Below are 22,033 nucleotides of genomic sequence, written 5' to 3'. Positions count from 1 at the left end.
GGTCTAGTTTGATACTGTTGCATTCAGAATGCTGATACGCAGCCTGGTAATCGTGGGAGTTCTTTTCTTTAGCAGCAGCTGGGGAGAACTCCTTAAGAAACCCAGACAACAACACTATTCTAGATCTGTCATGAATATGGACGTCCTGCTGAAAATGGATGATGCTTTGGTCGGCAATCTGGAAAAGTTTGCAGATGAGCTCTTGCAGAAAGCCAAAACCATTAGGAGGTGAGCTTGAACATTCATCGATCCTGGGTTTTAAGACATTGTGAATCTTAAGGGGAATCCACGAGATGAGGAAAAGGCACAAGAACTACAATCCTAGCGAACAATTTTGGGCCAGCCCTTTGAAAAGTTATTCCCTCATTCGTCACATGCAGGCGGACTGGTTGATGTGGCAAGTGTATCTGGAAAAGCCAGTGGGGCAGGGTGGGTAATTCCACTTGTCGTGTTGTTCGCCAGCTGAGCATGTCCCTTTGCAGAAGAATTGCGTTTCTTAGACTCGAATAAGACTTCCCTGCCGCAGGACCACGACATTGCCGACGCAGCTCATGGAATCAAAATGTTGCAACGGACTTACGGGATGATGGCCAGTGACATCGCCAGAGGATTGCTGGATGGAGTGCAGTATGAGTGGGTGTAGTAGGGTTAGGGTATCAAATCAGGGAAACTAAGCTCACCTCTATCTTAGCTCTTCGCTGGCACCTGTTGATTGCCTGGCGATCGCTCACCATCTTATGAACCAATCGATTTGGTCGGCTGCCGAGCCATGGATTCTCAGTGGCTTGGAAGCAGTGGATCTCCAGACAGAGATGGAATCGCTCAGAGGACCAACGAAGGCTCTCCTGCACAGGACACTGGGCGAAGTGCGGATGAAGCAGGGTCAGTATGAAAGGGATTCCCAAGAGGGCTTTTATGAAAATCTCGATTACTGTCAGGAAATCACAAGGGCGCTCTGCAAGCGTATCAGGTTGCCCTCAAGCTTTCGCCACATGATTCAGAAGTATTTCAAGAGTATCAGAGCCTGGAAAACAGAATTCTCTCACTGTCGGAGATCGGACCGCTGGAGGAGGAGCCAGATGATCCCGATGAAAGCGACAATTTTCCACCTTGTTGCAGTGGTCGCTGTGAAGTCGTTAGAAAACTGAGGAGAATGTATTGCGTGTATAACCATGTAACCGCTCCTTTCCTGCGACTGGCGCCAATCAAGACCGAAATCCTCTCGACGGACCCCTTCATGGCCATCCTGCACGACATGGTCACCCCGAAGGAGAGTGCTCTGCTACGATCCTCCAGCAGAGATTACTTGTGGCCGTCGGCTACAGTTCCGGTGGACGACTTTTCGAACACATCTTTAGTCGACAGGCACCGCACTTCGATGTCCGCGTCGCTCGATGATGACTTTAACGAGGGAACCTTGAAGTTATGTGAGCGGTTGGGAGATGCAACTGGTCTCCATGTGAATTACTCCGATGTGATCCAGGTCGTCAACTACGGCCTGGGTGGCTACTTCCAGATGCACTTTGATTTGTTGCTCTCGAAAAACGCGAGATTCAACGGAACCGAAGACCGCATGTCCACTACGCTTTTCTACGTCAGTTTTTTGAGTCTAATCAAGTTATTTTTCTGATTTTTCATTTCCTCCAGCTGAACGACGTGCCCCAAGGAGGCGGCACCTACTTTCCAGAACTCAACATCACGGTGTTCCCGAGCTTCGGCTCGGCCCTCTTCTGGTACAACCTGGACTGGAAGGGCAACGATCACATGAAATCCATGCACACGGGCTGTCCAGTAATCGTGGGTTCCAAATGGGGTTCGTACCTCTACAAGTAAGGTGTTTTGATAACTAATGGCCCTTTCATTATCTGTAGTTGTCACCAAGTGGGTGTATGACATGGGACAAGAGTTCAGAAGGCCGTGCATCGACTCAAAGTCAAGTACCAAAGCGTTATTATCCCTTGAAAAACTTATAATATGAACTGCGCTGCAGTTTACATACTATTTTTTCAACAAATATACATAGACGTTGAAGACTTCTTATTTCTTCCAAATTAACAGATGTTCTCAACGTTTTATTTATATAAAAGATTCAAATTATTTAGGGGTTTCGTGGTAAAAAACCGTCAAGGGATCAACAAGGAGTATCTCTGCCTTCAACAGAGTGAATAACAAGGAGGGAAATCCACTTCTGTGCTGGTTAAAACAATGAAGACTCCCGTTCCTCTTAAGCTGATATTTTACATTTTGATAGCTGGGACTTTCTAGCAAGGATATAGCAATCTGCAGCCACTGCCCCGACATTTCAAAATCTTTATTGGCCATACTAAAATCTGCCAACTGGAGGAAGTCGCGAGGAGATAATAAGGACCTATACATGGGAGGCATTGTCTTTAAACGAACTACATTCGAGCTTTAGTGTTTTAATTACTTACTTTGACTGGACTCCTAAGAACGAGCCTCTTGAAATTCTTCCAGGCGACAAGTCGTACAAGGAAAACCAGCCAATGGGTCCAGTCCGACTGCATGTGGTGGATTAAGGAGAAACTTCCCACGGGACTGTCAACAATACTTTCCTTGGCAAGCTCGTATTTAATGTGATATGATGACATGTCGAAAAGAGCTCTGGAGAGAAGGATTTCGGTTGGAAACCAGTTCTCACACGCACCCAAGGAAGATGAGCCGGCAACTGTTTTTGCCTAGATAATAATTAAGCTGAGCGGGGAAAAATACAGATAATTAGTAAAATGTGTAAAACATTAAAAAATTATTGATAAGCTGGTTGCCAGGCTTGCAATTCCACGAAGAAGGTGGAACTAATAGCAGAGTTAATGTTATTATAAAAACTCTGGGAGTTTTAGCTTCTCATTTACTCCAATGTTGTAAGATTCAGAATGGTAGTGGGCAAGCTGCTGCTTTTTTGTATTCTGTCATTTAGCGAAGGTCTTGGACTTCGCCATTCTAGATCCGTGGTGAATATGGACGACCTGTTAAAAATGGAGGGTGAACTAGTAGCCAATCTGGAAAGTTATGCTGCTGTGCTTACCAATAAAGCCGAAACTATTAGGAGGTGAGTCTAGTAATCAATTTGTGTATTTAAGGTTCTTATAAAGACACATTAGGCCTTAAAGGGGTGTTCTCCAGATGAAGGAAATGCATCAGAGAATGAAGAAGGAAAAACTCAAGGAATTTAGGGCCTTGCATAGTTATTCCCTCATTCGATACATGCAGGCAGACTGGCTGATGTGGAGTCAGTATTTGGAGCACTCTTCTTATGCGGAACACTTGGCTTTTGTAGAGTCAAAGAAACAGTTTTTGCCAAAGGAACACGACTTTGCAGATGCTGCTAATGGAATAAGAAGAATGCAGGCGACCTACGGAATGTTGGCCAGTGATATCTCCAATGGATTACTGGATGGAGTGCAGTATAAGTACGTCTCGTTTTGTCCGATCTTGAAGTAGTTAATATAAATGTTTAACTAGCTCTTTCTTGGCATCTGTTGATTGCCTGGCAATGGGTCGTCACCTTATGAACCAAAATCGATGGACATCCGCCGAGCAATGGATTCTTGCTGGCATTAATGCTGAGGATCGTAAAGGTTTTCAAACAGAAATGCAGATGTTAAGAGGACCAAACATCGCTGAGCTGTTTAGGGCACTGGGAAAAGTGCGAATCAAAATGAGTAATTAAAATGCCGAACGAATTTTATTTAAGAATAAATATCCTTGCTTGCAGACGAACCCAAAGAAGCCTTGGAAGCTTACAAAAAGGCTCTGAAATATTCGCCACATGATATACAAATTTTCGAGGAGTATCAAGCTTTGACCAGAACCCTTCTTACATCATCAGGAAGTGAGTCAATAAAGGAGGAACCCGATGATGACATCGAGGAAATGCAGCTGCCTCCCTGTTGCAGTGGCCGCTGTAAAGTACCCCGAAAACTTAGAAGACTTTATTGTGTTTACAACAATGCAACCGCTCCCTTCTTGCGACTTGCTCCCATTAAGACAGAGATCCTCTCGACAGATCCCTTCGTCGTTGTCTTTCATGAAATGGTTTATCCCAAGGAGAGTGCTCTAATAAGATCCTCGAGCAAGGAGCTCTTGACTCCCTCTGAAACAATCGATAACGACACAACTGACTTTGTAGTTGCCTCCTCAAGAACATCAAAGTCAGTTTGGTTCGATGACGATGCAAACGAGGCTACCCTTAAACTCGCTAATCGTTTGGGGGATGCAACAGGATTGGATATGAAACACTCGGAGCCTTTCCAGGTGATCAACTACGGAATCGGAGGCTTCTTCGAAACGCATTGGGACTTGCTTCATTCGGATGAGAATCGATTCACCTTCGGATCCATTGACCGAATGGCTACCACTCTTTTCTATGTGAGTTAAGTGGTTCTTGTTATAAGTGTATAAGTATATATTATTACATTATAGCTGAATGATGTGCCCCAAGGCGGAGGAACCTACTTCCCGGGATTAAACCTCACGGTCTTTCCCAAGTTCGGATCGGTGCTCTTCTGGTACAATTTGGACACGAAGGGGAACAACCTACTCCGCACAATGCACACTGGCTGTCCAGTCATCGTGGGCTCTAAATGGGGTTTGTAAATTTCCTATTCTATTTGTTCTTTTAATTTAAAATATACCTCCTAGTGGTCAGCAAGTGGATAGACGATAAGGGACAAGAGTTCAGGAGGTCCTGCATCGACATTAAAGCAAATTCTAAGCATTCGTTATCTGTAGAAAAGCTATTCTAGCTCATATTATTTTAAGTTGTATTAATAATAAGCCTCTAAAATTGTACACTTTGCACCGAGGCAATTCTAATTTCATATTAAGGTGAAACTAAAAGGGGCATAATGTAATTATAAAACTCCAAGGTTTGTAAGTTGTTTTTCGGTCTAGTTTGATACTGTTGGATTCAGAATGCTGATACGCAGCCTGGTAATCCTGGGAGTTCTTTTTTTTAGCAGCAGCTGGGGAGAACTCCTTAAGAAACCCAGACAACAACACTATTCTAGATCTGTCATGAATATGGACGTCCTGCTGAAAATGGATGATGCTTTGGTCGGCAATCTGGAAAAGTTTGCAGATGAGCTCTTGCAGAAAGCCAAAACCATTAGGAGGTGAGCTTGAACATTCATCGATCCTGGGTTTTAAGACATTGTGAATCTTAAGGGGAATCCACGAGATGAGGAAAAGGCACAAGAACTACAATCCTAGCGAACAATTTTGGGCCAGCCCTTTGAAAAGTTATTCCCTCATTCGTCACATGCAGGCGGACTGGTTGATGTGGCAAGTGTATCTGGAAAAGCCAGTGGGGCAGGGTGGGTAATTGCACTTGTCGTGTTGTTCACCAGCTGAGCATGTCCCTTTGCAGAAGAGTTGCGTTTCTTAGACTCGAATAAGACTTCCCTGCCGCAGGACCACGACATTGCCGACGCAGCTCATGGAATCAAAATGTTGCAACGGACTTACGGGATGATGGCCAGTGACATCGCCAGAGGATTGCTGGATGGAGTGCAGTATGAGTGGGTGTAGTAGGGTTAGGGTATCAAATCAGGGAAACTAAGCTCACCTCTATCTTAGCTCTTCGCTGGCACCTGTTGATTGCCTGGCGATCGCTCACCATCTTATGAACCAATCGATTTGGTCGGCTGCCGAGCCATGGATTCTCAGTGGCTTGGAAGCAGTGGATCTCCAGACAGAGATGGAATCGCTCAGAGGACCAACGAAGGCTCTCCTGCACAGGACACTGGGCGAAGTGCGGATGAAGCAGGGTCAGTATGAAAGGGATTCCCAAGAGGGCTTTTATGAAAATCTCGATTACTGTCAGGAAATCACAAGGGCGCTCTGCAAGCGTATCAGGTTGCCCTCAAGCTTTCGCCACATGATTCAGAAGTATTTCAAGAGTATCAGAGCCTGGAAAACAGAATTCTCTCACTGTCGGAGATCGGACCGCTGGAGGAGGAGCCAGATGATCCCGACGAAAGCGAGAATTTTCCACCTTGTTGCAGTGGTCGTTGTGAAGTCGTTAGAAAACTGAGGAGAATGTATTGCGTGTACAACCATGTAACCGCTCCTTTCCTGCGACTGGCGCCAATCAAGACAGAAATCCTCTCGACGGACCCCTTCATGGCCATCCTGCACGACATGGTCACCCCGAAGGAGAGTGCTCTGCTACGATCCTCCAGCAGAGATTACATGTTGCCGTCCGCGACAGTTCCGGTGGACGACTTTTCGAACACATCTTTAGTCGACAGACACCGCACTTCGATGTCCGCGTGGCTCGATGATGACTTTAACGAGGGAACCTTGAAGTTATGTGAGCGGTTGGGAGATGCAACTGGTCTCCATGTGAATTACTCCGAGGTGTTCCAGGTCGTCAACTACGGCCTGGGTGGCTACTTCCAGACGCACTTTGATTTGTTGCTCTCGAAAAACGCGAGATTCAACGGAACCGAAGACCGCATGTCCACTACGCTCTTCTACGTCAGTACTTTGAGTCTAATCAAGTTATTTTTCTGATTTTTCATTTCCTCCAGCTGAACGACGTGCCCCAAGGAGGCGGCACCTACTTCCCAAAGCTCAACATCACGGTTTTCCCGAGCTTCGGCTCGGCCCTCTTCTGGTACAACCTGGACTGGAAGGGCAACGATCACATGAAATCCATGCACACGGGCTGTCCAGTAATCGTGGGTTCCAAATGGGGTTCGTACCTCTACAAGCAAGGTGTTTTGATAACTAATGTCCCTTTCACAATCTGTAGTTATCAGCAAGTGGGTGTATGACATGGGACAAGAGTTCAGAAGGCCGTGCATCGACTCAAAGTCAAGTACCAAGGCATTATTATCCCTTGAAAAACTTATAATATGATCTGCGCTGCAGTTTACATACTATTTTTTCAACAAATATACATAGTCGTTGAAGACTTCTTATTTCTTCCAAATTAACAGATGTTCTCAACGTTTTATTTATATAAAAGATTCAAATTATTTAGGGGTTTCGTGGTAAAAAACCGTCAAGGGATCAACAAGGAGTATCTCTGCCTTCAACGTAGTGGAAAACAGGGAGGGAAATCCACCTCTGTGCTGGTAAAAACAATGAAGACTCCCGTTTCTCCTAAGCGGATGTTTTCCGTTCCTTAAATTGTGAGTTGCATTTGATGGTGGATTGAGAAGAATCTGGTAACTTAAGTGCTCTTGCATCTGAAGAAGTGCTGCATTTCTGGTTTGAAACTTTAAGGCTGTCTCCACTATTTCGAGAGCTCGAGGCCACATTTCTAAGAAAATATTTCAAATATTAACTGTATCTTGTATAGAAGAGTATTTCACTTACGCTTCTTAACGTAAACCTCTGATAGCTTCAAATATAAATCAACGACGTTTAGACGGAAAAGCGGTAAAATTCGTTTTTGATAGCTAGGATTTTCTAGCAAGGATATAGCAACCTGTAGCCACTGCTCAGACTTTTCAAAATCTTTATTGGCCATACTATAATCTGCCAACTGGAGGAAATCACGAGGAGACAATAGGGACCTATATATGGTTGGGATTGTCCTAAAACGAACTATATTCGAGCTTTAGAGCTATAATTACTTACTTTGACTGGACTCCTAAGAACGAGCCCCTTGAAATTTTTTCGGGCGACAAGTCGTAAGCATTTGTAATCCTGGAAATTCCTTGGCAGGCACTTGAGACGTCCTGTTCAGTGGGTAGATAACGTATTTTGGAAAGCAGAGAGTCCATTTCATCTAAGACATCCATTTTGGTTAAATTAAAATAATATGTGCGCTCTTTGCCTAGTTGTTAGTACCTTGGCCCGTCTCCTCTTGTAGGAAAACCAGCCAATGGGTCCAGTCCGACTGCATATGGTGGATCAAGGAGAAACTTCCCACGGGACTGTCAATAATACTTTCCTTGGCATGCTCGTATTTAATGTGATACGATGACATGTCGAAAAGAGCTCTGGAAAGGACCGATCGGACTAACAGTGGTGTTAGCTTAGGAATTACTTACTCTTTGATGATTTTCATTTTCGCATCCAGCGCCTTTATGTAGTTCTCTAGGTCATTCATCAAATCTAAGTTAAGCCACAACAGATTTTTAAGTTTGAACATCGGTAGAGGGCCCCCATCCTTAACTTTGCTTGAAGCCTGAGCTCTTAAAGGAGAGAAAAACGCGGTTACAGAAAAGACTAGAAATGCCAATGAGGTCTTCATGTCTGTAATAAAAACTGAAGACTGAGATAGGAAGAATAACAATTTCTGAAAGAATTTGTCACCCTACAAACCATAACTAAATTCTTTAAATAAACATGAGGGAGCGTTTTATTCGAATATTAACTCTGGTCTCCACTACTGCTTTTACAAAATGCTTATGGAGTTTAATCTACTCTTTTCATTTTCTGCACTTTCTCATAGAGATCCTCGATCTGACTTTTACTGACGGGGCTGATCACCTCATACAGTTCCTTTTGCCGGGGAAGCACATGTTTGTGTCCCTCTAGAGTTTTATTTAGCCAGACTTCTGCCTCTTCGAAGTTCTCGTGGTCGTATGCATACAAAGCGATATCCAGAGATTCCGTCGGACTATAAGGGGGGAAATATAAGTACTCATTTAATAAGAATAAGAATAAGAATAAGAAATAAGAAGAATAAGATTCCAACAAACCGTAACTGAAACTTGTTTTCCTCAACATAATGGTTTTGCTTATTATGGAAATCTAAAGCTTCTCTTGTCGAGTTCATGAATTCCTGCTTCGTTGGAATCTGGGTAAGTAGTTCCCGCATCTCAGTGATTTGCTCTAGGAATCTATACAAGAAGGGATTGTCTGCCGTAAAAAATATCCTGTGTATTACCTGTAGCCAAGGGCTTCTCCATTAGCTTTCGCCAACTTGGCCAATCGAAGTGCAGTCGGTGAAGTAAGGAGTAACTATTAACTGGGTTGCCCAGATACTCTTCTCGATCGTTTCCCACATCTGCCAGCCTGGCTCTTCTATCATTTATGTAACTGCCAAATGGAACAGGTACATTTCACTCAGTAAATAAAACTTGATTAGTTCTCTCACCGATTTAACAAACCAATATGGCTCTGGAGATGTACAGAATAGCTTTTCAGTTGTGTCATAAGTTGAAAGTCAAGTTCAAAATAGTGTTCTAGTTTTGCCGAGCAAAAACATTTGTGAAAACTTAGAGCCACCAAAACAATAGACAATTTTAGAGCCCACCACATGGCTAAAGAGGAGAACTTATACTAACTATGAAATGTGAATCTTATTGGGAACATGACATATTAGCATGACTAAACACATTTACTATTATTTTTTTTTAATACTATAAAATGTACACTCATTGCTGTTGATTTTCTTGGAAACGAGTTCCCTAAATGTATTTCAAGCACGGCTTCCGGAAAATTTGACCCCTTTCAGCTATCAACTTGGCCATGGCTGCGAAAATAGATAGGAATAAATTGATCTGGAAATATATTTTTCAGCTGATCTTACCCCATCTAGAACCCACTATTGTTGGGCAGGCTGAGTGGTCTGTCCTTTTGTCGCCATGGCCCTTGTGGTCCAGATTGTACCACACGAGAGCTGAGCCCTTCTTGGGAAAAACCGACAGCTTAAGCTGCGGAAAGACTGTGGCTCCGCCTTGAGGCACCTCGCTTAACTTCGGGAATATTAATAGGAATATATCAAAAATAGTCGTAATAAAGCTCGCAACACTTACATAAAATAAGGCTGTGGCTATGCGATCAGAAACATATTCAATCTTTGCCTGTCCAATATTCAAGATTAGAAGGGGAGCCATGTTTTCTTCAAGATCTTACTTTTTGTACTTTAAAAGAGTCGTGATGGATGTGGAAGTACCCGCCTATTCCGTAGTTCATAACCTGGAAGGGCTCAGAGTCCTCCAGGTCCAAGTTGGTCATGTCCCCTATCAGCTGGGTCATCCTCTGCATCACGCCATCCGAATTCTCAAGCGAGAATCCTTTAGAGGTGCGACCGGGGTCTTCCCCCACCGTTCCGTCCGACTTGAACGTCATGGCGCGGGCAAGATCTCCCTGCGCCTGGTTCTTGATGTGTCGGATGTTCTTTTCGGAAGCCACATCGTGGTAGAGCACCACGTAGGGGTCCAGGGATAGGATCTCTGTCTTGAGAGGAGCCAGTCGGAGGAAGTAAGAGGCGGTGGTGTTGTACATACAGAAGAGCTTCGAGTTGGGTCGACACTCCGCAGTGCAGCAATCCCTATAGACTTTATCCGTTTCTGATTTTCTGTCCTCCTTTTAGGTTTTGAAAAAATGGATATTAGTCCGTACAAAGATGCAGTACCTACCTTCTTTTTTGGCTCCTTGCTTATGCGAATATTCATTTTCAACTGAGTGTGAGCTCGACCCAAGCTGACTTCATCCGGCCAAGACTCCATGGCCGATTCCAACTCGGTCATCGCAAGAGCTCGCGAACCTGTGTCATTTTACCAACAAGTCAGTACACTAGACTCTGGAAAGCCCTACCTAGTGCATCTTGAATATCCGCGAAGAGTTTGATAAAACTGGGCAGGGGAAATCCCAGATGGGTGTACAAATCCTCATTTTGCTGATCCGCCAAGTACATTATCGCACCCACAGTTAGCCACTCCATCGCGGCACTGTAATCCTTGTCATGCACTAAATCCTTAGCGATGGTGAAGCACTCCATTGCGTTGAGTGACGTGCTTTGGGAAAAGGTGAAGTCTCCAGAATCTGAAGTTCGCAGAAATAAATTCTTACTTGTGGTGAACGTTAAGAAGGATGCCCCGAGCCATTTTGTGAGCCGGGATGGAGTAGATAGACTGGATGGTGTTCAGGCCTCTGATAGCCTCATGGATGTCCTTGTCCGTAGGCAAAAGCCCAGCCAGAGCATTTGTCTGTGTAGCGAAGGCTATACAAATCATAAATAGAGTAATAATTTGTACAAAACTTGGATATACTTACCCTCCCATGGCTGCTCTTTCAGAAGCCAGAGAAAATTAGAATAATCCGAGTGCAGTCGCCGCATGACTCGAAAATTTTCAATGGGATTGGTCGGAAATTGCTCATCGGCTTCGTAATGCATCATTTCCAAATAGCTTTTAAGACGCAAATTAAATTTGAAAAATATATATTTTTGACTCTCTACCTACCTTTCTATTGTATCCACTCTCTGTTGCAGACTTTCTGTAAAATTTTGTAAGGTATTTATTAGGTCATGCTCGTAACCAATTAGTTTCTGCAGGCCGTGTATCGATATGGCATAGTTCCTTTCCACTACTTTCGATTTGCCGAGACCTGTTACTAGAAATATAAGAAAAAACTGTGAAAACAAGAGCTTAGACCTAGGCATCTCGAAACAAACTGAGCTCTCGGTCCGTTTTCGTGCGAAAAAAAATGTAGAACTTATTAGCGTGACGAACCACATTTACTTTTTGTACCCTTGCAGAGCAAAAGGGTATTATAATTTCAGTCAGAAGTTTGCAACGTAGTAAAGGAGACACCTCAGACTCCATAAAGTATATATATTCTTGATCAGCATCAGGAGTAGAATCAGAATACGTCTGTATGTCTGTCCGTCTGTCCGTCTGGCCGTCTGTCCGTCTGGCCGTCTGTCCGTCTGTCCGTCTGTCCGTCTGTCTGTTTCTCTTCAAACTAGTCTCTCAGTTTTAAAGCTATCTTGCTGAAACTTTTGGGAAAAAGGTGTGTAGTTATTGCACGCAGTATATAAGTCGGAACGGGCCGGATCGGCTAACTATATCGGATATCTCCCATACGAGAGAATGATATAAAAAATTCTCACGCCGTTGTTTTTGATCAGATCGACTTGAATTCTTCCAGATGGCGTTTTCTAACTACTATTGAATTTCGGGTTAAATCGAACAATATATATAGAATTAATGGAAATAAATTGATAACATCGTTGTTTTTTATCCCATGAGCATGATTTTTTGAATATCAAGTTTTTTAACAATTATTATATTGAGAAAAAAGTTTCATAAAAATCGGACAACTATATCTTATAGCTGTCATAGGAAAGATCGAAAAATCTATATAGAAATAACGGAAGTAAAATTATAACATCGTGGTTTTTCATCAGACAAGTATGATTTTTGAAATATAGAGTTTTCTTACGACTCTTAAATTACGAATTAAATTTGAATTGAAATCGGACAACTATATCATATAGCTCCCATATGATCTATAGTCGGAAATATGGAAAATGAATAGAAAAATCGTTATAGCTTCGATGTTGTTTAGCCTTTATGAATTTTCTTTTTTGACATATTTGATGACAGCAAGGGTATATAAGCTTCGGCTTGCCGAAGCTAGCTTCCTTTCTTGTTTTTTTTTTTGTTAAGACTATGAAATGTACATCCATTAGTGTTCTTTTTCTTTGAAACTAGTTTTCTAAATGTATTTCAAGCATGGCTTCCTGAAAATTTGGCCCCTTTCCCCTATCCACTTGGTCATAGCTGCGAAGATGGGTAGAATAATTAATTTGAAAATATATTTTTTTACCCGATCTTACCCCATCTAGAACCCACAATCGTTGGTCAGGCTGAGTGGGCTGTCCGATTGCAAAGTGTTGCAAAAAGTTGTAAATGAGAAATTATTAACCAAAGTGTGCAGATTAATGAGAAACTAACCATTTTTGTCCGTATCCACACGTTTTTGAAAAAATCAAAAAAGAAAATTGAGTAATTTCTATAGTAAGTAACATAACCAAACTTATTTAAAATTTTGTAAAATGTATCTTTACTTTCAGATTGAATACAACCCAAATTTCAAAGCCATAGCTTGATAAACAAAAAAGTTGGGGCAAATCGGCCAGATCGGTTATATGGCAGATATATAAAAAAAATATAGTGTTCAAAATAGTGTTCTAGTTTTGCCGAGCAAAAACATTTGGGACTTAGCACCACCAAAACAATAGACAATTTTAGACCCCACCACATGGCTAAAGAGGAGAACTTATACTAACTATGAAATGTGAATCTTATTGGGAACATGACATATTAGCATGACTAAACACATTTACTATTATTTTTTTTAATACAATAAAATGTACATTCATTGCTGTTGATTTTCTTCGAAACGAGTTCCCTAAATGTATTTCAAGCACGGCTTCCGGAAAATTTGACCCCTTTCACCTATCCACTTGGTCATGGCTGCGAAAATAGATAGAAATAAATTGATCTGGAAATATATTTTTCAGCCGATCTTACCCCATTTAGAACCCACTATTGTTGGGCAGGCTGAGTGGTCTGTCCTTTTGTCGCCATCGCCCTCGTGGTGCAGATTGTACCACACGAGAGCTGAGCCCTTCTTGGGAAAAACCGACAGCTTAAGCTGCGGAAATACTGTGGCTCCGCCTTGAGGCACCTCGCTTAACTTCGGGAATATTGAAAGGGATATATCAAAAATAGTCGTAATAAAGCTCGCAACACTTACATAAAATAAGGCTGTGGCTATGCGATCAGAAACATATTCTATCTTTGCCTGTCCAATATTCAAGATTAGAAGGGGAGCCATGTTTTCTTCAAGATCTTACTTTTTGTTCTTTAAAAGAGTCGTGGTGGATGTGGAAGTACCCGCCTATTCCGTAGTTCATAACCTGGAAGGGCTCAGAGTCCTCCAGGTCCAAGTTGGTCATGTCCCCTATCAACTGGGTCATCCTCTGCATCACGCCATCCGAATTCTCAAGCGCGAATCCTTTAGTGGTGCGACCGGGGTCTTCCCCCACCGTTCCGCCCGACTTGTACACCATGCCGCGGGCAAGATCTCCCTGCGCCAGGTTCTTGATGTGTCGGATGTTCTTCTCGGAAGCCACATCGTGGTAGAGCACCACGTAGGGGGTCGAGGGATAGGATCTCCGTCTTGAAAGGAGCCAGTCGGAGGAAGTAAGAGGCTGTGGTGTTGTACACACAGAAGAGCTTCGAGTTGGGTCGACACTCCGCAGTGCAGCAATCCCTATAGACTTTATCCTTTTCCAATACTCTGTTCTCTTCCTAGGATGTGAAAAATTGGATATTAGTCCGTACAAAGATGCAGTACTTACCTTTCTCTCCGGCTCCTTGCCTATGCGAATATTCATTTTCAACTGAGTGTGAGCTCGACCCAAGCTGACTTCATCCGGCCAAGACTCCATGGCCGATTCCAACTCGGTCATCGCAAGAGCTCGCGAACCTGTGTCATTTTACCAACAAGTCAGTACACTAGACTCTGAGCTGGAAAGCCCTACCTAGTGCATCTTGAATATCCGCGAAGAGTTCGATAAAACTGGGCAGGGGAAATCCCAGATGGGTGTACAAATCCTCATTTTTCTGATCCGCCAAGTACATTATCGCACCCACAGTTAGCCACTCCATCGCGGCACTGTAATCCTTGTCATGCACTAAATCCTTAGCGATGGTGAAGCACTCCATTGCGTTGAGTGACGTGCTTTGGGAAAAGGTGAAGTCTCCAGAATCTGAAGTTCGCAGAAATAAATTCTTACTTGTGGTGAACGTTAAGAAGGATGCCCCGAGCCATTTTGTGAGCCGGGATGGAGTAGATAGACTGGATGGTGTTCAGGCCTCTGATAGCCTCATGGATGTCCTTGTCCGTAGGCAAAAGCCCAGCCAGAGCTTTTGTCTGTGTAGCGAAGGCTATACAAATCATAAATAGAGTAATAATTTGTTCAAAACTTGGACATACTTACCCTCCCATGGCTGCTCTTTCAGAAGCCAGAGAAAATTAGAATAATCCGAGTGCAGTCTCCGCATGACTCGAAAATTTTCAATGGGATTGGTCGGAAATTGCTCATCGGCTTCGTAATGCATCATTTCCAAATAGCTTTTAAGACGCAAATTAAATTTGAAAAATATATATTTTTGACTCTCTACCTGCCTTTCTATTGTATCCACTCTCTGTTGCAGACTTTCTGTAAAATTTTGCAAGGTATTTATTAGGTCATGCTCGTAACCAATTAGTTTCTGCAGGCCGTGTATCGAAATGGCATAGTTCCTTTCCACTACTTTCGATTTGCCGAGACCTGTTACTAGAAATATAAGAAAAAACTGTGAAAACAAGAGCTTAGACCTGGGCATCTCGAAACCACCTGAGCCCTCGGTCCGTTTTCGGGCGAAAAAAAAAAATGTAGAACTTATTAGCGTGACGAACCACATTTAGTTTTTATTTATTGTTAAGACTATGAAATGTACATCCATTAGTGATGTTTTTCTTCGAAACTAGTTTTCTCAATGTATTTCAAGCATGGCTTCCTGAAAATTTGGGCCCTTTCCCCTGTTCACTTGGTCATAGCTGCGAAAATGGGTAGAGTAATTAATTTGAAAATATATTTTTTTACCCGATCTAGAACCCACAATCGTTGGACAGGCTGAGTGGGCTGTCCGATTGCAAAGTGTTGCAAAAAGTTTTAAATGAGAAATTATTAACCAAAGTGTGCAGATTAATGAGAAACTAACCATTTTTGTCCGAATCCACACGTTTTTGAAAAAATCAAAAAAGAAAATTGAGTAATTTCTATAGTAAGTAACATAACCAAACTTATTTAAAATTTTGTAAAATGTATCTTTACGTTCAGATTGAAGCACTAATAATGGAGATGAATACTAAAATGTGATCTTGGATAATTGTTTTTTTTATTAAATATAACATAAAGAAAATAAGAAATAAAAATGTTTAATGGAGTTTTTTTGTATGTCGGCCAGATCGGTTATATGACAGCTATATGAAATAGTGCTTTAAATCATTTGAAACTTGGTAGGTCATCTTGGGAGCTTAAAAAATGTATTCAAACCAAATTTAAATTCAAGGGGTTTAAAATTAGAGTTTATGCCAAAAAAAATCGAAAAAAAAACCATAGTGCAGTGGTGATAGCTGAAAAGTTACTTACTCGTTAATGATTTTCATTTTCGCATCCAGCGCCTTTATGTAGTTCTCTAGGTCATCCATCAAATCTAAGTTAAGCCACAACAGATTTTTAAGTTTGAACATCGGTAAAGGACTACCATCTTTAACTTTGTTTGAAGCCTGAGCTTTTGAAAGAGAGAAAAATGCGAAAACTGAAAAGACTAGTAATGTATATGAGGTCTTCATGATTGCAATAGTAACTGAGGATTTAAATAGCAAGAATAAGTATTTCTGAAAGAATTTGTCACCCTACAAACCATAACTAAATTCTTTAAATAAACATGAGGGAGCGTTTTATTCGAATATTAACTCTGGTCTCCACTACTGCTTTTACAAAATGCTTATGGAGTTTAATCTACTCTTTTCATTTTCTGCACTTTCTCATAGAGATCCTCGATCTGACTTTTACTGACGGGGCTGATCACCTCATACAGTTCCTTTTGCTGGGGAAGCACATGTTTGTGTCCCTCTAGAGTTTTATTTAGCCAGACTTCTGCCTCTTCGAAGTTCTCGTGGTCGTATGCATACAAAGCGATATCCAGAGATTCCGTCGGACTATAAGGGGGGAAATATAAGTACTCATTTAATAAGAATAAGAATAAGAATAAGAAATAAGAAGAATAAGATTCCAACAAACCGTAACTGAAACTTGTTTTCCTCAACATAATGGTTTTGCTTATTATGGAAATCTAAAGCTTCTCTTGTCGAGTTCATGAATTCCTGCTTCGTTGGAATCTGGGTAAGTAGTTCCCGCATCTCAGTGATTTGCTCTAGGAATCTATACAAGAAGGGATTGTCTGCCGTAAAAAATATCCTGTGTATTACCTGTAGCCAAGGGCTTCTCCATTAGCTTACGCCATCTTGGCCAATCGAAGTGCAGTCGGTGAAGTAAGGAGTAACTATTAACTGGGTTGCCCAGATACTCTTCTCGATCGTTTCCCATATCTGCCAGCCTGGCTCTTCTATCATTTATGTAACTGCCAAATGGAACAGGTACATTTCACTCAGTAAATAAAACTTGATTAGTTCTCTCACCGATTTAACAAACCAATATGGCTCTGGAGATGTACAGAATAGCTTTTCAGTTGTGTCATAAGTTGAAAGTCAAGTTCAAAATAGTGTTCTAGTTTTGCCGAGCAAAAACATTTGGGACTTAGCACCACCAAAACAATAGACAATTTTAGACCCCACCACATGGCTAAAGAGGAGAACTTATACTAACTATGAAATGTGAATCTTATTGCGAACAGTAGCATGACTAAACACATTTACTATTATTTTTTTTTAATACTATAAAATGTACACTCATTGCTGTTGATTTTCTTGGAAACGAGTTCCCTAAATGTATTTCAAGCACGGCTTCCGGAAAATTTGACCCCTTTCACCTATCCACTTGGTCATGGCTGCGAAAATAGATAGATATAAATTGATCTCGAAATATATTTTTCAGCCGATCTTACCCCATCTAGAACCCACTATTGTTGGGCAGGCTGAGTGGTCTGCCCTTTTGTCGCCATCGCCCTTGTGGTCCAGATTGTACCACACGAGAGCTGAGCCCTTCTTGGGAAAAACCGACAGCTTAAGCTGCGGAAAGACTGTGGCTCCGCCTTGAGGCACCTCGCTTAACTTCGGGAATATTAATAGGAATATATCAAAAATAGTCGTAATAAAGCTTGCAACACTTACATAAAATATGACTGTGGCTAAGCGATCCGAAACGTATTCAATCTTTGCCTGTCCAATATTCAAGATTAGAAGGGGAGCCATGTTTTCTTCAAGATCTTACTTTTTGTTCTGAAAGAGAGTCGTGATGGATGTGGTAGTACCCGCCTATTCCGTAGTTCATGACCTCGAAAGGCTCAGAGTCCTCCATGTCGAAGTTGGTCATGTCCCCTATCAACTGCGTCATCCTCTGCACCACGCCATCCGGATTCTCAAGCCAGGCTCCTTTAGTGGTGCGATGGGGGTCTTCCTGCTGCGATCCGTCCGATCTGTACGTAACAGCACGGACGAGATCTCCATGCGCCAGGTTCTTGAGGTGACGGATGTTCTTTTCGGAAGCCACATCGTGGTAGAGCACCACGTAGGGGTCGAGGGATAGGAGCTCCGTCTTGAGAGGAGCCAGTCGGAGGAAGTAAGAGGCGGTGGTGTTGTACACACAGAAGAGCTTCGAGTTGGGTCGACACTCCGCAGTGCAGCAATCCCTATAGACTTTATCCTTTTCCAATACTCTCTTCTCTTCCTAGGATGTGAAAAATTGGATGTAAGTCCGTACGAAAATGCAGTACTTACCTTTCTCTCCGGCTCCTTGCCTATGCGAATATTCATTTGCAGCCGAGAGTGAACCCGTCCTAAGCTGACTTCACCCGGCCAGTACTCCATGGCCGATTCCAACTGGGTCATCGCAAAAACTCGCGAACCTGTGTTATTTTACCCACAAGTTAGTGTACTAGTCTGTCAACTGGAGCGCCCTACCTAGTGCATCTTGAATCTCCGCGAGGAGTTCGTAGTAACTTGCCAGGGGAAATCCCAGATGAGTGTACAGGTCCTGATTTTCCCGATCCGCCAAGTACATTTTCGCACCGACATCCAGCCACTCCATCGCGGCACTGTAATCCTCGTCACGCACTAAATCCTCAGCGATGGTGAAGCACTCCATTGCGTTGAGTGACGTGCTTAGGGAAATGGTTTAGTCTCCAGAATCTGAATTTTGTAGAGTATTTCATACTTGTGATGAACGTTTTGAAGAACGCCCCGAGCCATTTGGTCAGCCAGGATTGAATAGGTACCCTGGATGACAGTCAGGCCTTTCCTAGCCTCATGGATGTCCTTGGACGTAGGCAAAAGCCCAGCAAGAGCATTTGTCTTCGTAGCAAAATCTTTACAATTCATTAAAAGAGTGATAATTTATGCATAACTTTGGATATACTTACCCTCCCATGGCTGCTCTTTCAGAAGCCAGAGCAAATTAGAATAATCCGAGTGCAGTCGGCGCATGACTCGAAAAGATTCAATGGGATTGGTGGGGAACTGGACATCGTCTTCGTATTGCATCATTTCCAAATAGCTTTTAAGATGCAAATTAAACTTGAAATATATATATTTTTGACTCTCTACCTACCTTTCTATGGTATCCACTCTCTGTTGCAGACTGTCTGTGAAGTCTTGTAGGGTATTTAAAAGGTCATGCTCGTAACCAATTAGTTTCTGCAGGCCGTGTATCGATATGGCATAGTTCCTTTCCACTACTTTTGATTTGCCGAGACCTGTTACCAAAAATAAAAGAAAAAACTGTGAAAATAAGAGTTTAGACTTGGGCATCTTAAAACAAACTGAGCTCGAAAACGCTTGATTTAAATATGATTTTAAGCATTAAAAATGTATTTTTCACGCTTTGATTTCTTAATTTTTTTGTCACTGAATGTGATTTGTTGTACTGATCATAAAACAAGCATATGTCTCTCCTGTTTTCTGGCGAACTCTCTTCACATCCACCTACTTTCTTATCCAAATTAGAAATGCCGAAACCCCCAACTGTTTCAATATTTGCTTAGCTGCAATCGTCGGAGTCAGACAGTCTTCGAATTCTGGTATCTCAAACCCAGAACAGTAATAAATTGAACTCAGAACAGTGAAAATGCTCCGGGTTACCATTCTTTCGATGCTCTGCATTTTCTCAGTCAATGGGGACTACTACTCAGCGATAAGTGAGTTGGAGCGACTGCTCGACGTGGAGGCCTTCATAGTGGAAAAGTTCGATGAGTATCTGGACAGGGCCCAAAAAGAACAGCAGAATATTAAAAGGTATGGATATTCCGACAAAAGAATAAAAGCACGCGTAACTAGTGAAACTTTTTGTTAAAGGTTTTTGGATCAGGTGGAGAAGCTGGAAGTCAACCCTTTGGATCTCGAGGATTACTTTGGAAATCCCCTAAATGCTTTCATAACCATAAAACGGCTTGTCCACGACTGGAAGTTTAATGTATTCGATCCTGTATTCGATACCAGTAACTTTGAAACCTACAAGAGTGCCCTAAGCGATTCTCTTGAGGAGATCAAGTTCAAGGGGCCCACTCAAGAGGATCTGAATGGAGCCACTCGTGGTCTTCTCCGTCTGCAGGACATTTATAAGCTATCTACCAAAAAGTTGGCTAACGGAGTTCTCCATGCTGAGGAGAAGAACCAACTGGACACCTCGCTGAGTGCGAGTGACTGTTTTGAGCTGGGTAAAAATCTCTGCCAGATTAAGGAGTACTCCTATGGATCCGAATGGCTTCTGGAAGCTAGAAGAAAATTACATGGAGAGCCTTCGGATTTGATATCACCAAATATGAGCGATGTCCAGATTTTGGAACAACTGGCTCCTGCCTTCAACGAATTGGGCAATTTGAAGCTGGCCCACAAACTCAATAACGAAATACTAGATAAGGAATCTGGACACGAGGAGGCTCTGAAGAACAGAAACCTGTATCAGCAGAAACTGGCAAAGGAGCGAAGTCTAGGACCTGGGAAAAAAGTGGAATTGCCTAAGCAGACTGAAAGGGTAAGTGGATCAGCCTGATCTGCGAACTGAATATAAATAACTTGTTTCTTTAGGAGCAAAAGGAGAGTTTCCAACTGTATAAGCGTGTCTGTCAAGGGGAACTCCACCAATCTCCCCGGGAGCAGCGGAATCTCAGGTGCTGGCTAAGTCACCAGGGTGTTCCCTTCTACCGACTGGCTCCCTTCAAAGTAGAACAGCTGAATCTGGACCCCTATGTGGCCTACGTTCACGAAGTCCTGGCTGACAGCGAAATGGAAATGATAATGGAGAACGGCAAGGGTCAAATGGAGCGGTCGAGGGTGGGTCAGTCGGAGAACTCGACGACCACCGAGATTCGGACCAGTCAGAACACCTGGTTGTGGTACGAGAAGAACCCCTGGCTCCTCAAAATCAAACAGCGACTGGAAGACGTCACCGGATTGAGCACGGAAAGTGCTGAGCCCCTGCAGCTGGTGAACTACGGAATCGGAGGACAGTACGAGCCCCATTTTGACTTCATGGAGGTGAGTGTTGAAGTAAAGTTGATACTGAATTTGTGAATTATGAATTAATCATTCTTCGCTCTTTTCCCCAGGGAGATGGTCAATCTGTCTTTGGCTGGAAGGGTAACCGTCTTTTGACTGCGCTCTTCTATGTAAGTTTTTCCTAAATATAACTTATTTTCAACATCGACTGTCGAGGGTTGTATTCTGCTGCAGTTTTGCCCAAAGCGCGACTTTTCCGGGGATAATCTGCTCATACAAAAAACAGTATTTTGGCCATAACAATTGAAAAAATGGTCCAAATATGGAATGTCATACATTTTTAAGCTTGTATTTACACCACAAATCGACTGGCATTCAAATCTGGAAAATTTTATTTTTGGCCAATTTTCGCAAAAAATGATGATGTTACCCCTTATCAAAAATGCGAAAATTGGCCAAAAAATTAATTTTTTAAAGTCATCCAAAAAGATACATTTGTGGATAACTAGGTTGTCAGCTGTAAAAAACAGTCATTCTTTTAGCTGTGTGACTTTCTTTGGCCAAGTTATAGCTAAAAACATAGAGAAATGATTTAATTTTAGGCCTAATTTTTTCAGCTCAACGATGTTGCTCTGGGTGGAGCCACCGCGTTTCCGTTTCTCCGCTTGGCAGTTCCGCCTGTTAAGGGCAGTCTTCTGATCTGGTACAATCTACATCGATCCACGCACAAGGACTTCCGTACCAAACATGCAGGTTGTCCAGTTCTCCAAGGTTCCAAATGGAGTGAGTGTACCAAATCCATCAAGCACTGATATTATCTGAACAGAATTGTATCTTACAGTATGCAATGAGTGGTTCCATGTGGGAGCCCAGGAGTTTAAGCGACCATGCAAACTTAACAGCGATGAGGGAAAGTTCCTAGACTTGGAGCACAAATAATTTATATACTCGTATATGTACAAAATAAAAAATAAAATAAATGAAAATAACCTAATCCGAGACCTTTACAATTCACCAGAGATTCATTCTTCAATCGAATGGCTTTCAAGCTAAACTCACCACGTTCTTAAGATAAACAGAGAAATAGGCTTCG

At 42.4% G+C, this 22,033-nt stretch overlaps 10 protein-coding genes and 2 long non-coding RNA genes across 12 annotated transcripts; 5 read left to right on the top strand and 7 right to left on the bottom strand.

The window, feature by feature from the left end:
• The first annotated feature begins 8 nt into the window (after nucleotides 1-8).
• LOC108099229 (prolyl 4-hydroxylase subunit alpha-2-like) lies at nucleotides 9-2,055 on the top strand. Its single transcript, XM_043209154.1, has 7 exons — nucleotides 9-228; nucleotides 281-429; nucleotides 483-633; nucleotides 692-882; nucleotides 939-1,594; nucleotides 1,648-1,813; nucleotides 1,872-2,055. Exons 1-7 carry the CDS (start codon nucleotides 29-31, stop codon nucleotides 1,976-1,978), a joined length of 1,620 nt encoding a protein of 539 aa, XP_043065089.1. The 5' UTR covers nucleotides 9-28; the 3' UTR covers nucleotides 1,979-2,055.
• LOC122320755 lies at nucleotides 2,036-2,786 on the bottom strand. The gene is made up of 2 exons (XR_006245816.1): nucleotides 2,433-2,786; nucleotides 2,036-2,368 (listed from the first exon to the last, which is right to left on the bottom strand). It is a non-coding gene; the product is annotated as an uncharacterized LOC122320755 (long non-coding RNA).
• A 121-nt stretch (nucleotides 2,787-2,907) lies between these two features.
• On the top strand, nucleotides 2,908-4,809 carry LOC108099422 (prolyl 4-hydroxylase subunit alpha-2-like). The gene is made up of 7 exons (XM_043209155.1): nucleotides 2,908-3,067; nucleotides 3,129-3,428; nucleotides 3,481-3,680; nucleotides 3,734-3,922; nucleotides 4,025-4,386; nucleotides 4,441-4,606; nucleotides 4,660-4,809. Exons 1-7 carry the CDS (start codon nucleotides 2,976-2,978, stop codon nucleotides 4,761-4,763), a joined length of 1,413 nt encoding a protein of 470 aa, XP_043065090.1. The 5' UTR covers nucleotides 2,908-2,975; the 3' UTR covers nucleotides 4,764-4,809.
• Nucleotides 4,810-4,918: 109 nt separating this feature from the next.
• Nucleotides 4,919-6,955, top strand: LOC122320735 (prolyl 4-hydroxylase subunit alpha-2). The gene is made up of 7 exons (XM_043209012.1): nucleotides 4,919-5,132; nucleotides 5,185-5,333; nucleotides 5,387-5,537; nucleotides 5,596-5,786; nucleotides 5,843-6,498; nucleotides 6,552-6,717; nucleotides 6,776-6,955. Exons 1-7 carry the CDS (start codon nucleotides 4,933-4,935, stop codon nucleotides 6,880-6,882), a joined length of 1,620 nt encoding a protein of 539 aa, XP_043064947.1. The 5' UTR covers nucleotides 4,919-4,932; the 3' UTR covers nucleotides 6,883-6,955.
• LOC108099416 (prolyl 4-hydroxylase subunit alpha-1-like) lies at nucleotides 6,940-8,231 on the bottom strand. Its single transcript, XM_017202942.1, has 5 exons — nucleotides 8,025-8,231; nucleotides 7,822-7,973; nucleotides 7,609-7,759; nucleotides 7,345-7,544; nucleotides 6,940-7,288 (listed from the first exon to the last, which is right to left on the bottom strand). Exons 1-5 carry the CDS (start codon nucleotides 8,225-8,227, stop codon nucleotides 6,999-7,001), a joined length of 996 nt encoding a protein of 331 aa, XP_017058431.1. The 5' UTR covers nucleotides 8,228-8,231; the 3' UTR covers nucleotides 6,940-6,998.
• Nucleotides 8,232-8,311: 80 nt separating this feature from the next.
• Nucleotides 8,312-9,264, bottom strand: LOC108099417 (prolyl 4-hydroxylase subunit alpha-2-like). The gene is made up of 4 exons (XM_017202944.1): nucleotides 9,077-9,264; nucleotides 8,867-9,018; nucleotides 8,679-8,811; nucleotides 8,312-8,596 (listed from the first exon to the last, which is right to left on the bottom strand). Exons 1-4 carry the CDS (start codon nucleotides 9,238-9,240, stop codon nucleotides 8,392-8,394), a joined length of 654 nt encoding a protein of 217 aa, XP_017058433.1. The 5' UTR covers nucleotides 9,241-9,264; the 3' UTR covers nucleotides 8,312-8,391.
• Nucleotides 9,265-9,300: 36 nt separating this feature from the next.
• On the bottom strand, nucleotides 9,301-11,364 carry LOC108099230 (prolyl 4-hydroxylase subunit alpha-2-like). The gene is made up of 9 exons (XM_043209142.1): nucleotides 11,169-11,364; nucleotides 10,981-11,114; nucleotides 10,777-10,927; nucleotides 10,522-10,721; nucleotides 10,344-10,471; nucleotides 9,838-10,290; nucleotides 9,738-9,785; nucleotides 9,512-9,677; nucleotides 9,301-9,454 (listed from the first exon to the last, which is right to left on the bottom strand). Exons 2-9 carry the CDS (start codon nucleotides 11,102-11,104, stop codon nucleotides 9,390-9,392), a joined length of 1,335 nt encoding a protein of 444 aa, XP_043065077.1. The 5' UTR covers nucleotides 11,105-11,114; nucleotides 11,169-11,364; the 3' UTR covers nucleotides 9,301-9,389.
• Nucleotides 11,365-12,435: 1,071 nt separating this feature from the next.
• Nucleotides 12,436-12,887, top strand: LOC108099424. Its single transcript, XR_001771934.1, has 3 exons — nucleotides 12,436-12,503; nucleotides 12,557-12,728; nucleotides 12,785-12,887. It is a non-coding gene; the product is annotated as an uncharacterized LOC108099424 (long non-coding RNA).
• A 147-nt stretch (nucleotides 12,888-13,034) lies between these two features.
• Nucleotides 13,035-15,200, bottom strand: LOC108099231 (prolyl 4-hydroxylase subunit alpha-2-like). Its single transcript, XM_043209141.1, is given in 11 exon segments — nucleotides 13,035-13,187; nucleotides 13,245-13,410; nucleotides 13,471-13,518; nucleotides 13,571-13,873; nucleotides 13,875-14,027; nucleotides 14,078-14,205; nucleotides 14,261-14,460; nucleotides 14,516-14,666; nucleotides 14,720-14,853; nucleotides 14,908-15,058; nucleotides 15,119-15,200. Coding segments are annotated over 11 exon segments (1,566 nt in total). The 5' UTR covers nucleotides 15,186-15,200; the 3' UTR covers nucleotides 13,035-13,122.
• Nucleotides 15,201-16,203: 1,003 nt separating this feature from the next.
• LOC108099418 (prolyl 4-hydroxylase subunit alpha-2-like) lies at nucleotides 16,204-17,133 on the bottom strand. Its single transcript, XM_017202945.1, has 4 exons — nucleotides 16,969-17,133; nucleotides 16,759-16,910; nucleotides 16,571-16,703; nucleotides 16,204-16,488 (listed from the first exon to the last, which is right to left on the bottom strand). The coding sequence occupies exons 1-4, from the start codon at nucleotides 17,127-17,129 to the stop codon at nucleotides 16,284-16,286; spliced, it is 651 nt and encodes a 216-aa protein (XP_017058434.1). The 5' UTR covers nucleotides 17,130-17,133; the 3' UTR covers nucleotides 16,204-16,283.
• Nucleotides 17,134-17,200: 67 nt separating this feature from the next.
• On the bottom strand, nucleotides 17,201-19,254 carry LOC108099232 (prolyl 4-hydroxylase subunit alpha-2). The gene is made up of 9 exons (XM_017202605.2): nucleotides 19,055-19,254; nucleotides 18,867-19,000; nucleotides 18,662-18,812; nucleotides 18,409-18,608; nucleotides 18,226-18,353; nucleotides 17,720-18,175; nucleotides 17,620-17,667; nucleotides 17,394-17,559; nucleotides 17,201-17,336 (listed from the first exon to the last, which is right to left on the bottom strand). The coding sequence occupies exons 1-9, from the start codon at nucleotides 19,252-19,254 to the stop codon at nucleotides 17,272-17,274; spliced, it is 1,548 nt and encodes a 515-aa protein (XP_017058094.1). The 3' UTR covers nucleotides 17,201-17,271.
• A 159-nt stretch (nucleotides 19,255-19,413) lies between these two features.
• On the top strand, nucleotides 19,414-21,934 carry LOC108099264 (prolyl 4-hydroxylase subunit alpha-2). The gene is made up of 6 exons (XM_017202639.2): nucleotides 19,414-19,737; nucleotides 19,798-20,476; nucleotides 20,530-20,979; nucleotides 21,051-21,110; nucleotides 21,558-21,723; nucleotides 21,782-21,934. Exons 1-6 carry the CDS (start codon nucleotides 19,571-19,573, stop codon nucleotides 21,877-21,879), a joined length of 1,620 nt encoding a protein of 539 aa, XP_017058128.1. The 5' UTR covers nucleotides 19,414-19,570; the 3' UTR covers nucleotides 21,880-21,934.
• Nucleotides 21,935-22,033: the final 99 nt, after the last annotated feature.

Source organism: Drosophila ficusphila, unplaced genomic scaffold (assembly GCF_018152265.1).
Source record: "Drosophila ficusphila isolate 14025-0441.05 unplaced genomic scaffold, ASM1815226v1 contig_791, whole genome shotgun sequence".
NCBI classification, from domain to species: domain Eukaryota; kingdom Metazoa; phylum Arthropoda; class Insecta; order Diptera; family Drosophilidae; genus Drosophila; species Drosophila ficusphila.
The sequence above is the reverse complement of the archived record's forward strand: the minus strand, read 5'-3'. Positions and strand labels throughout refer to the sequence as shown.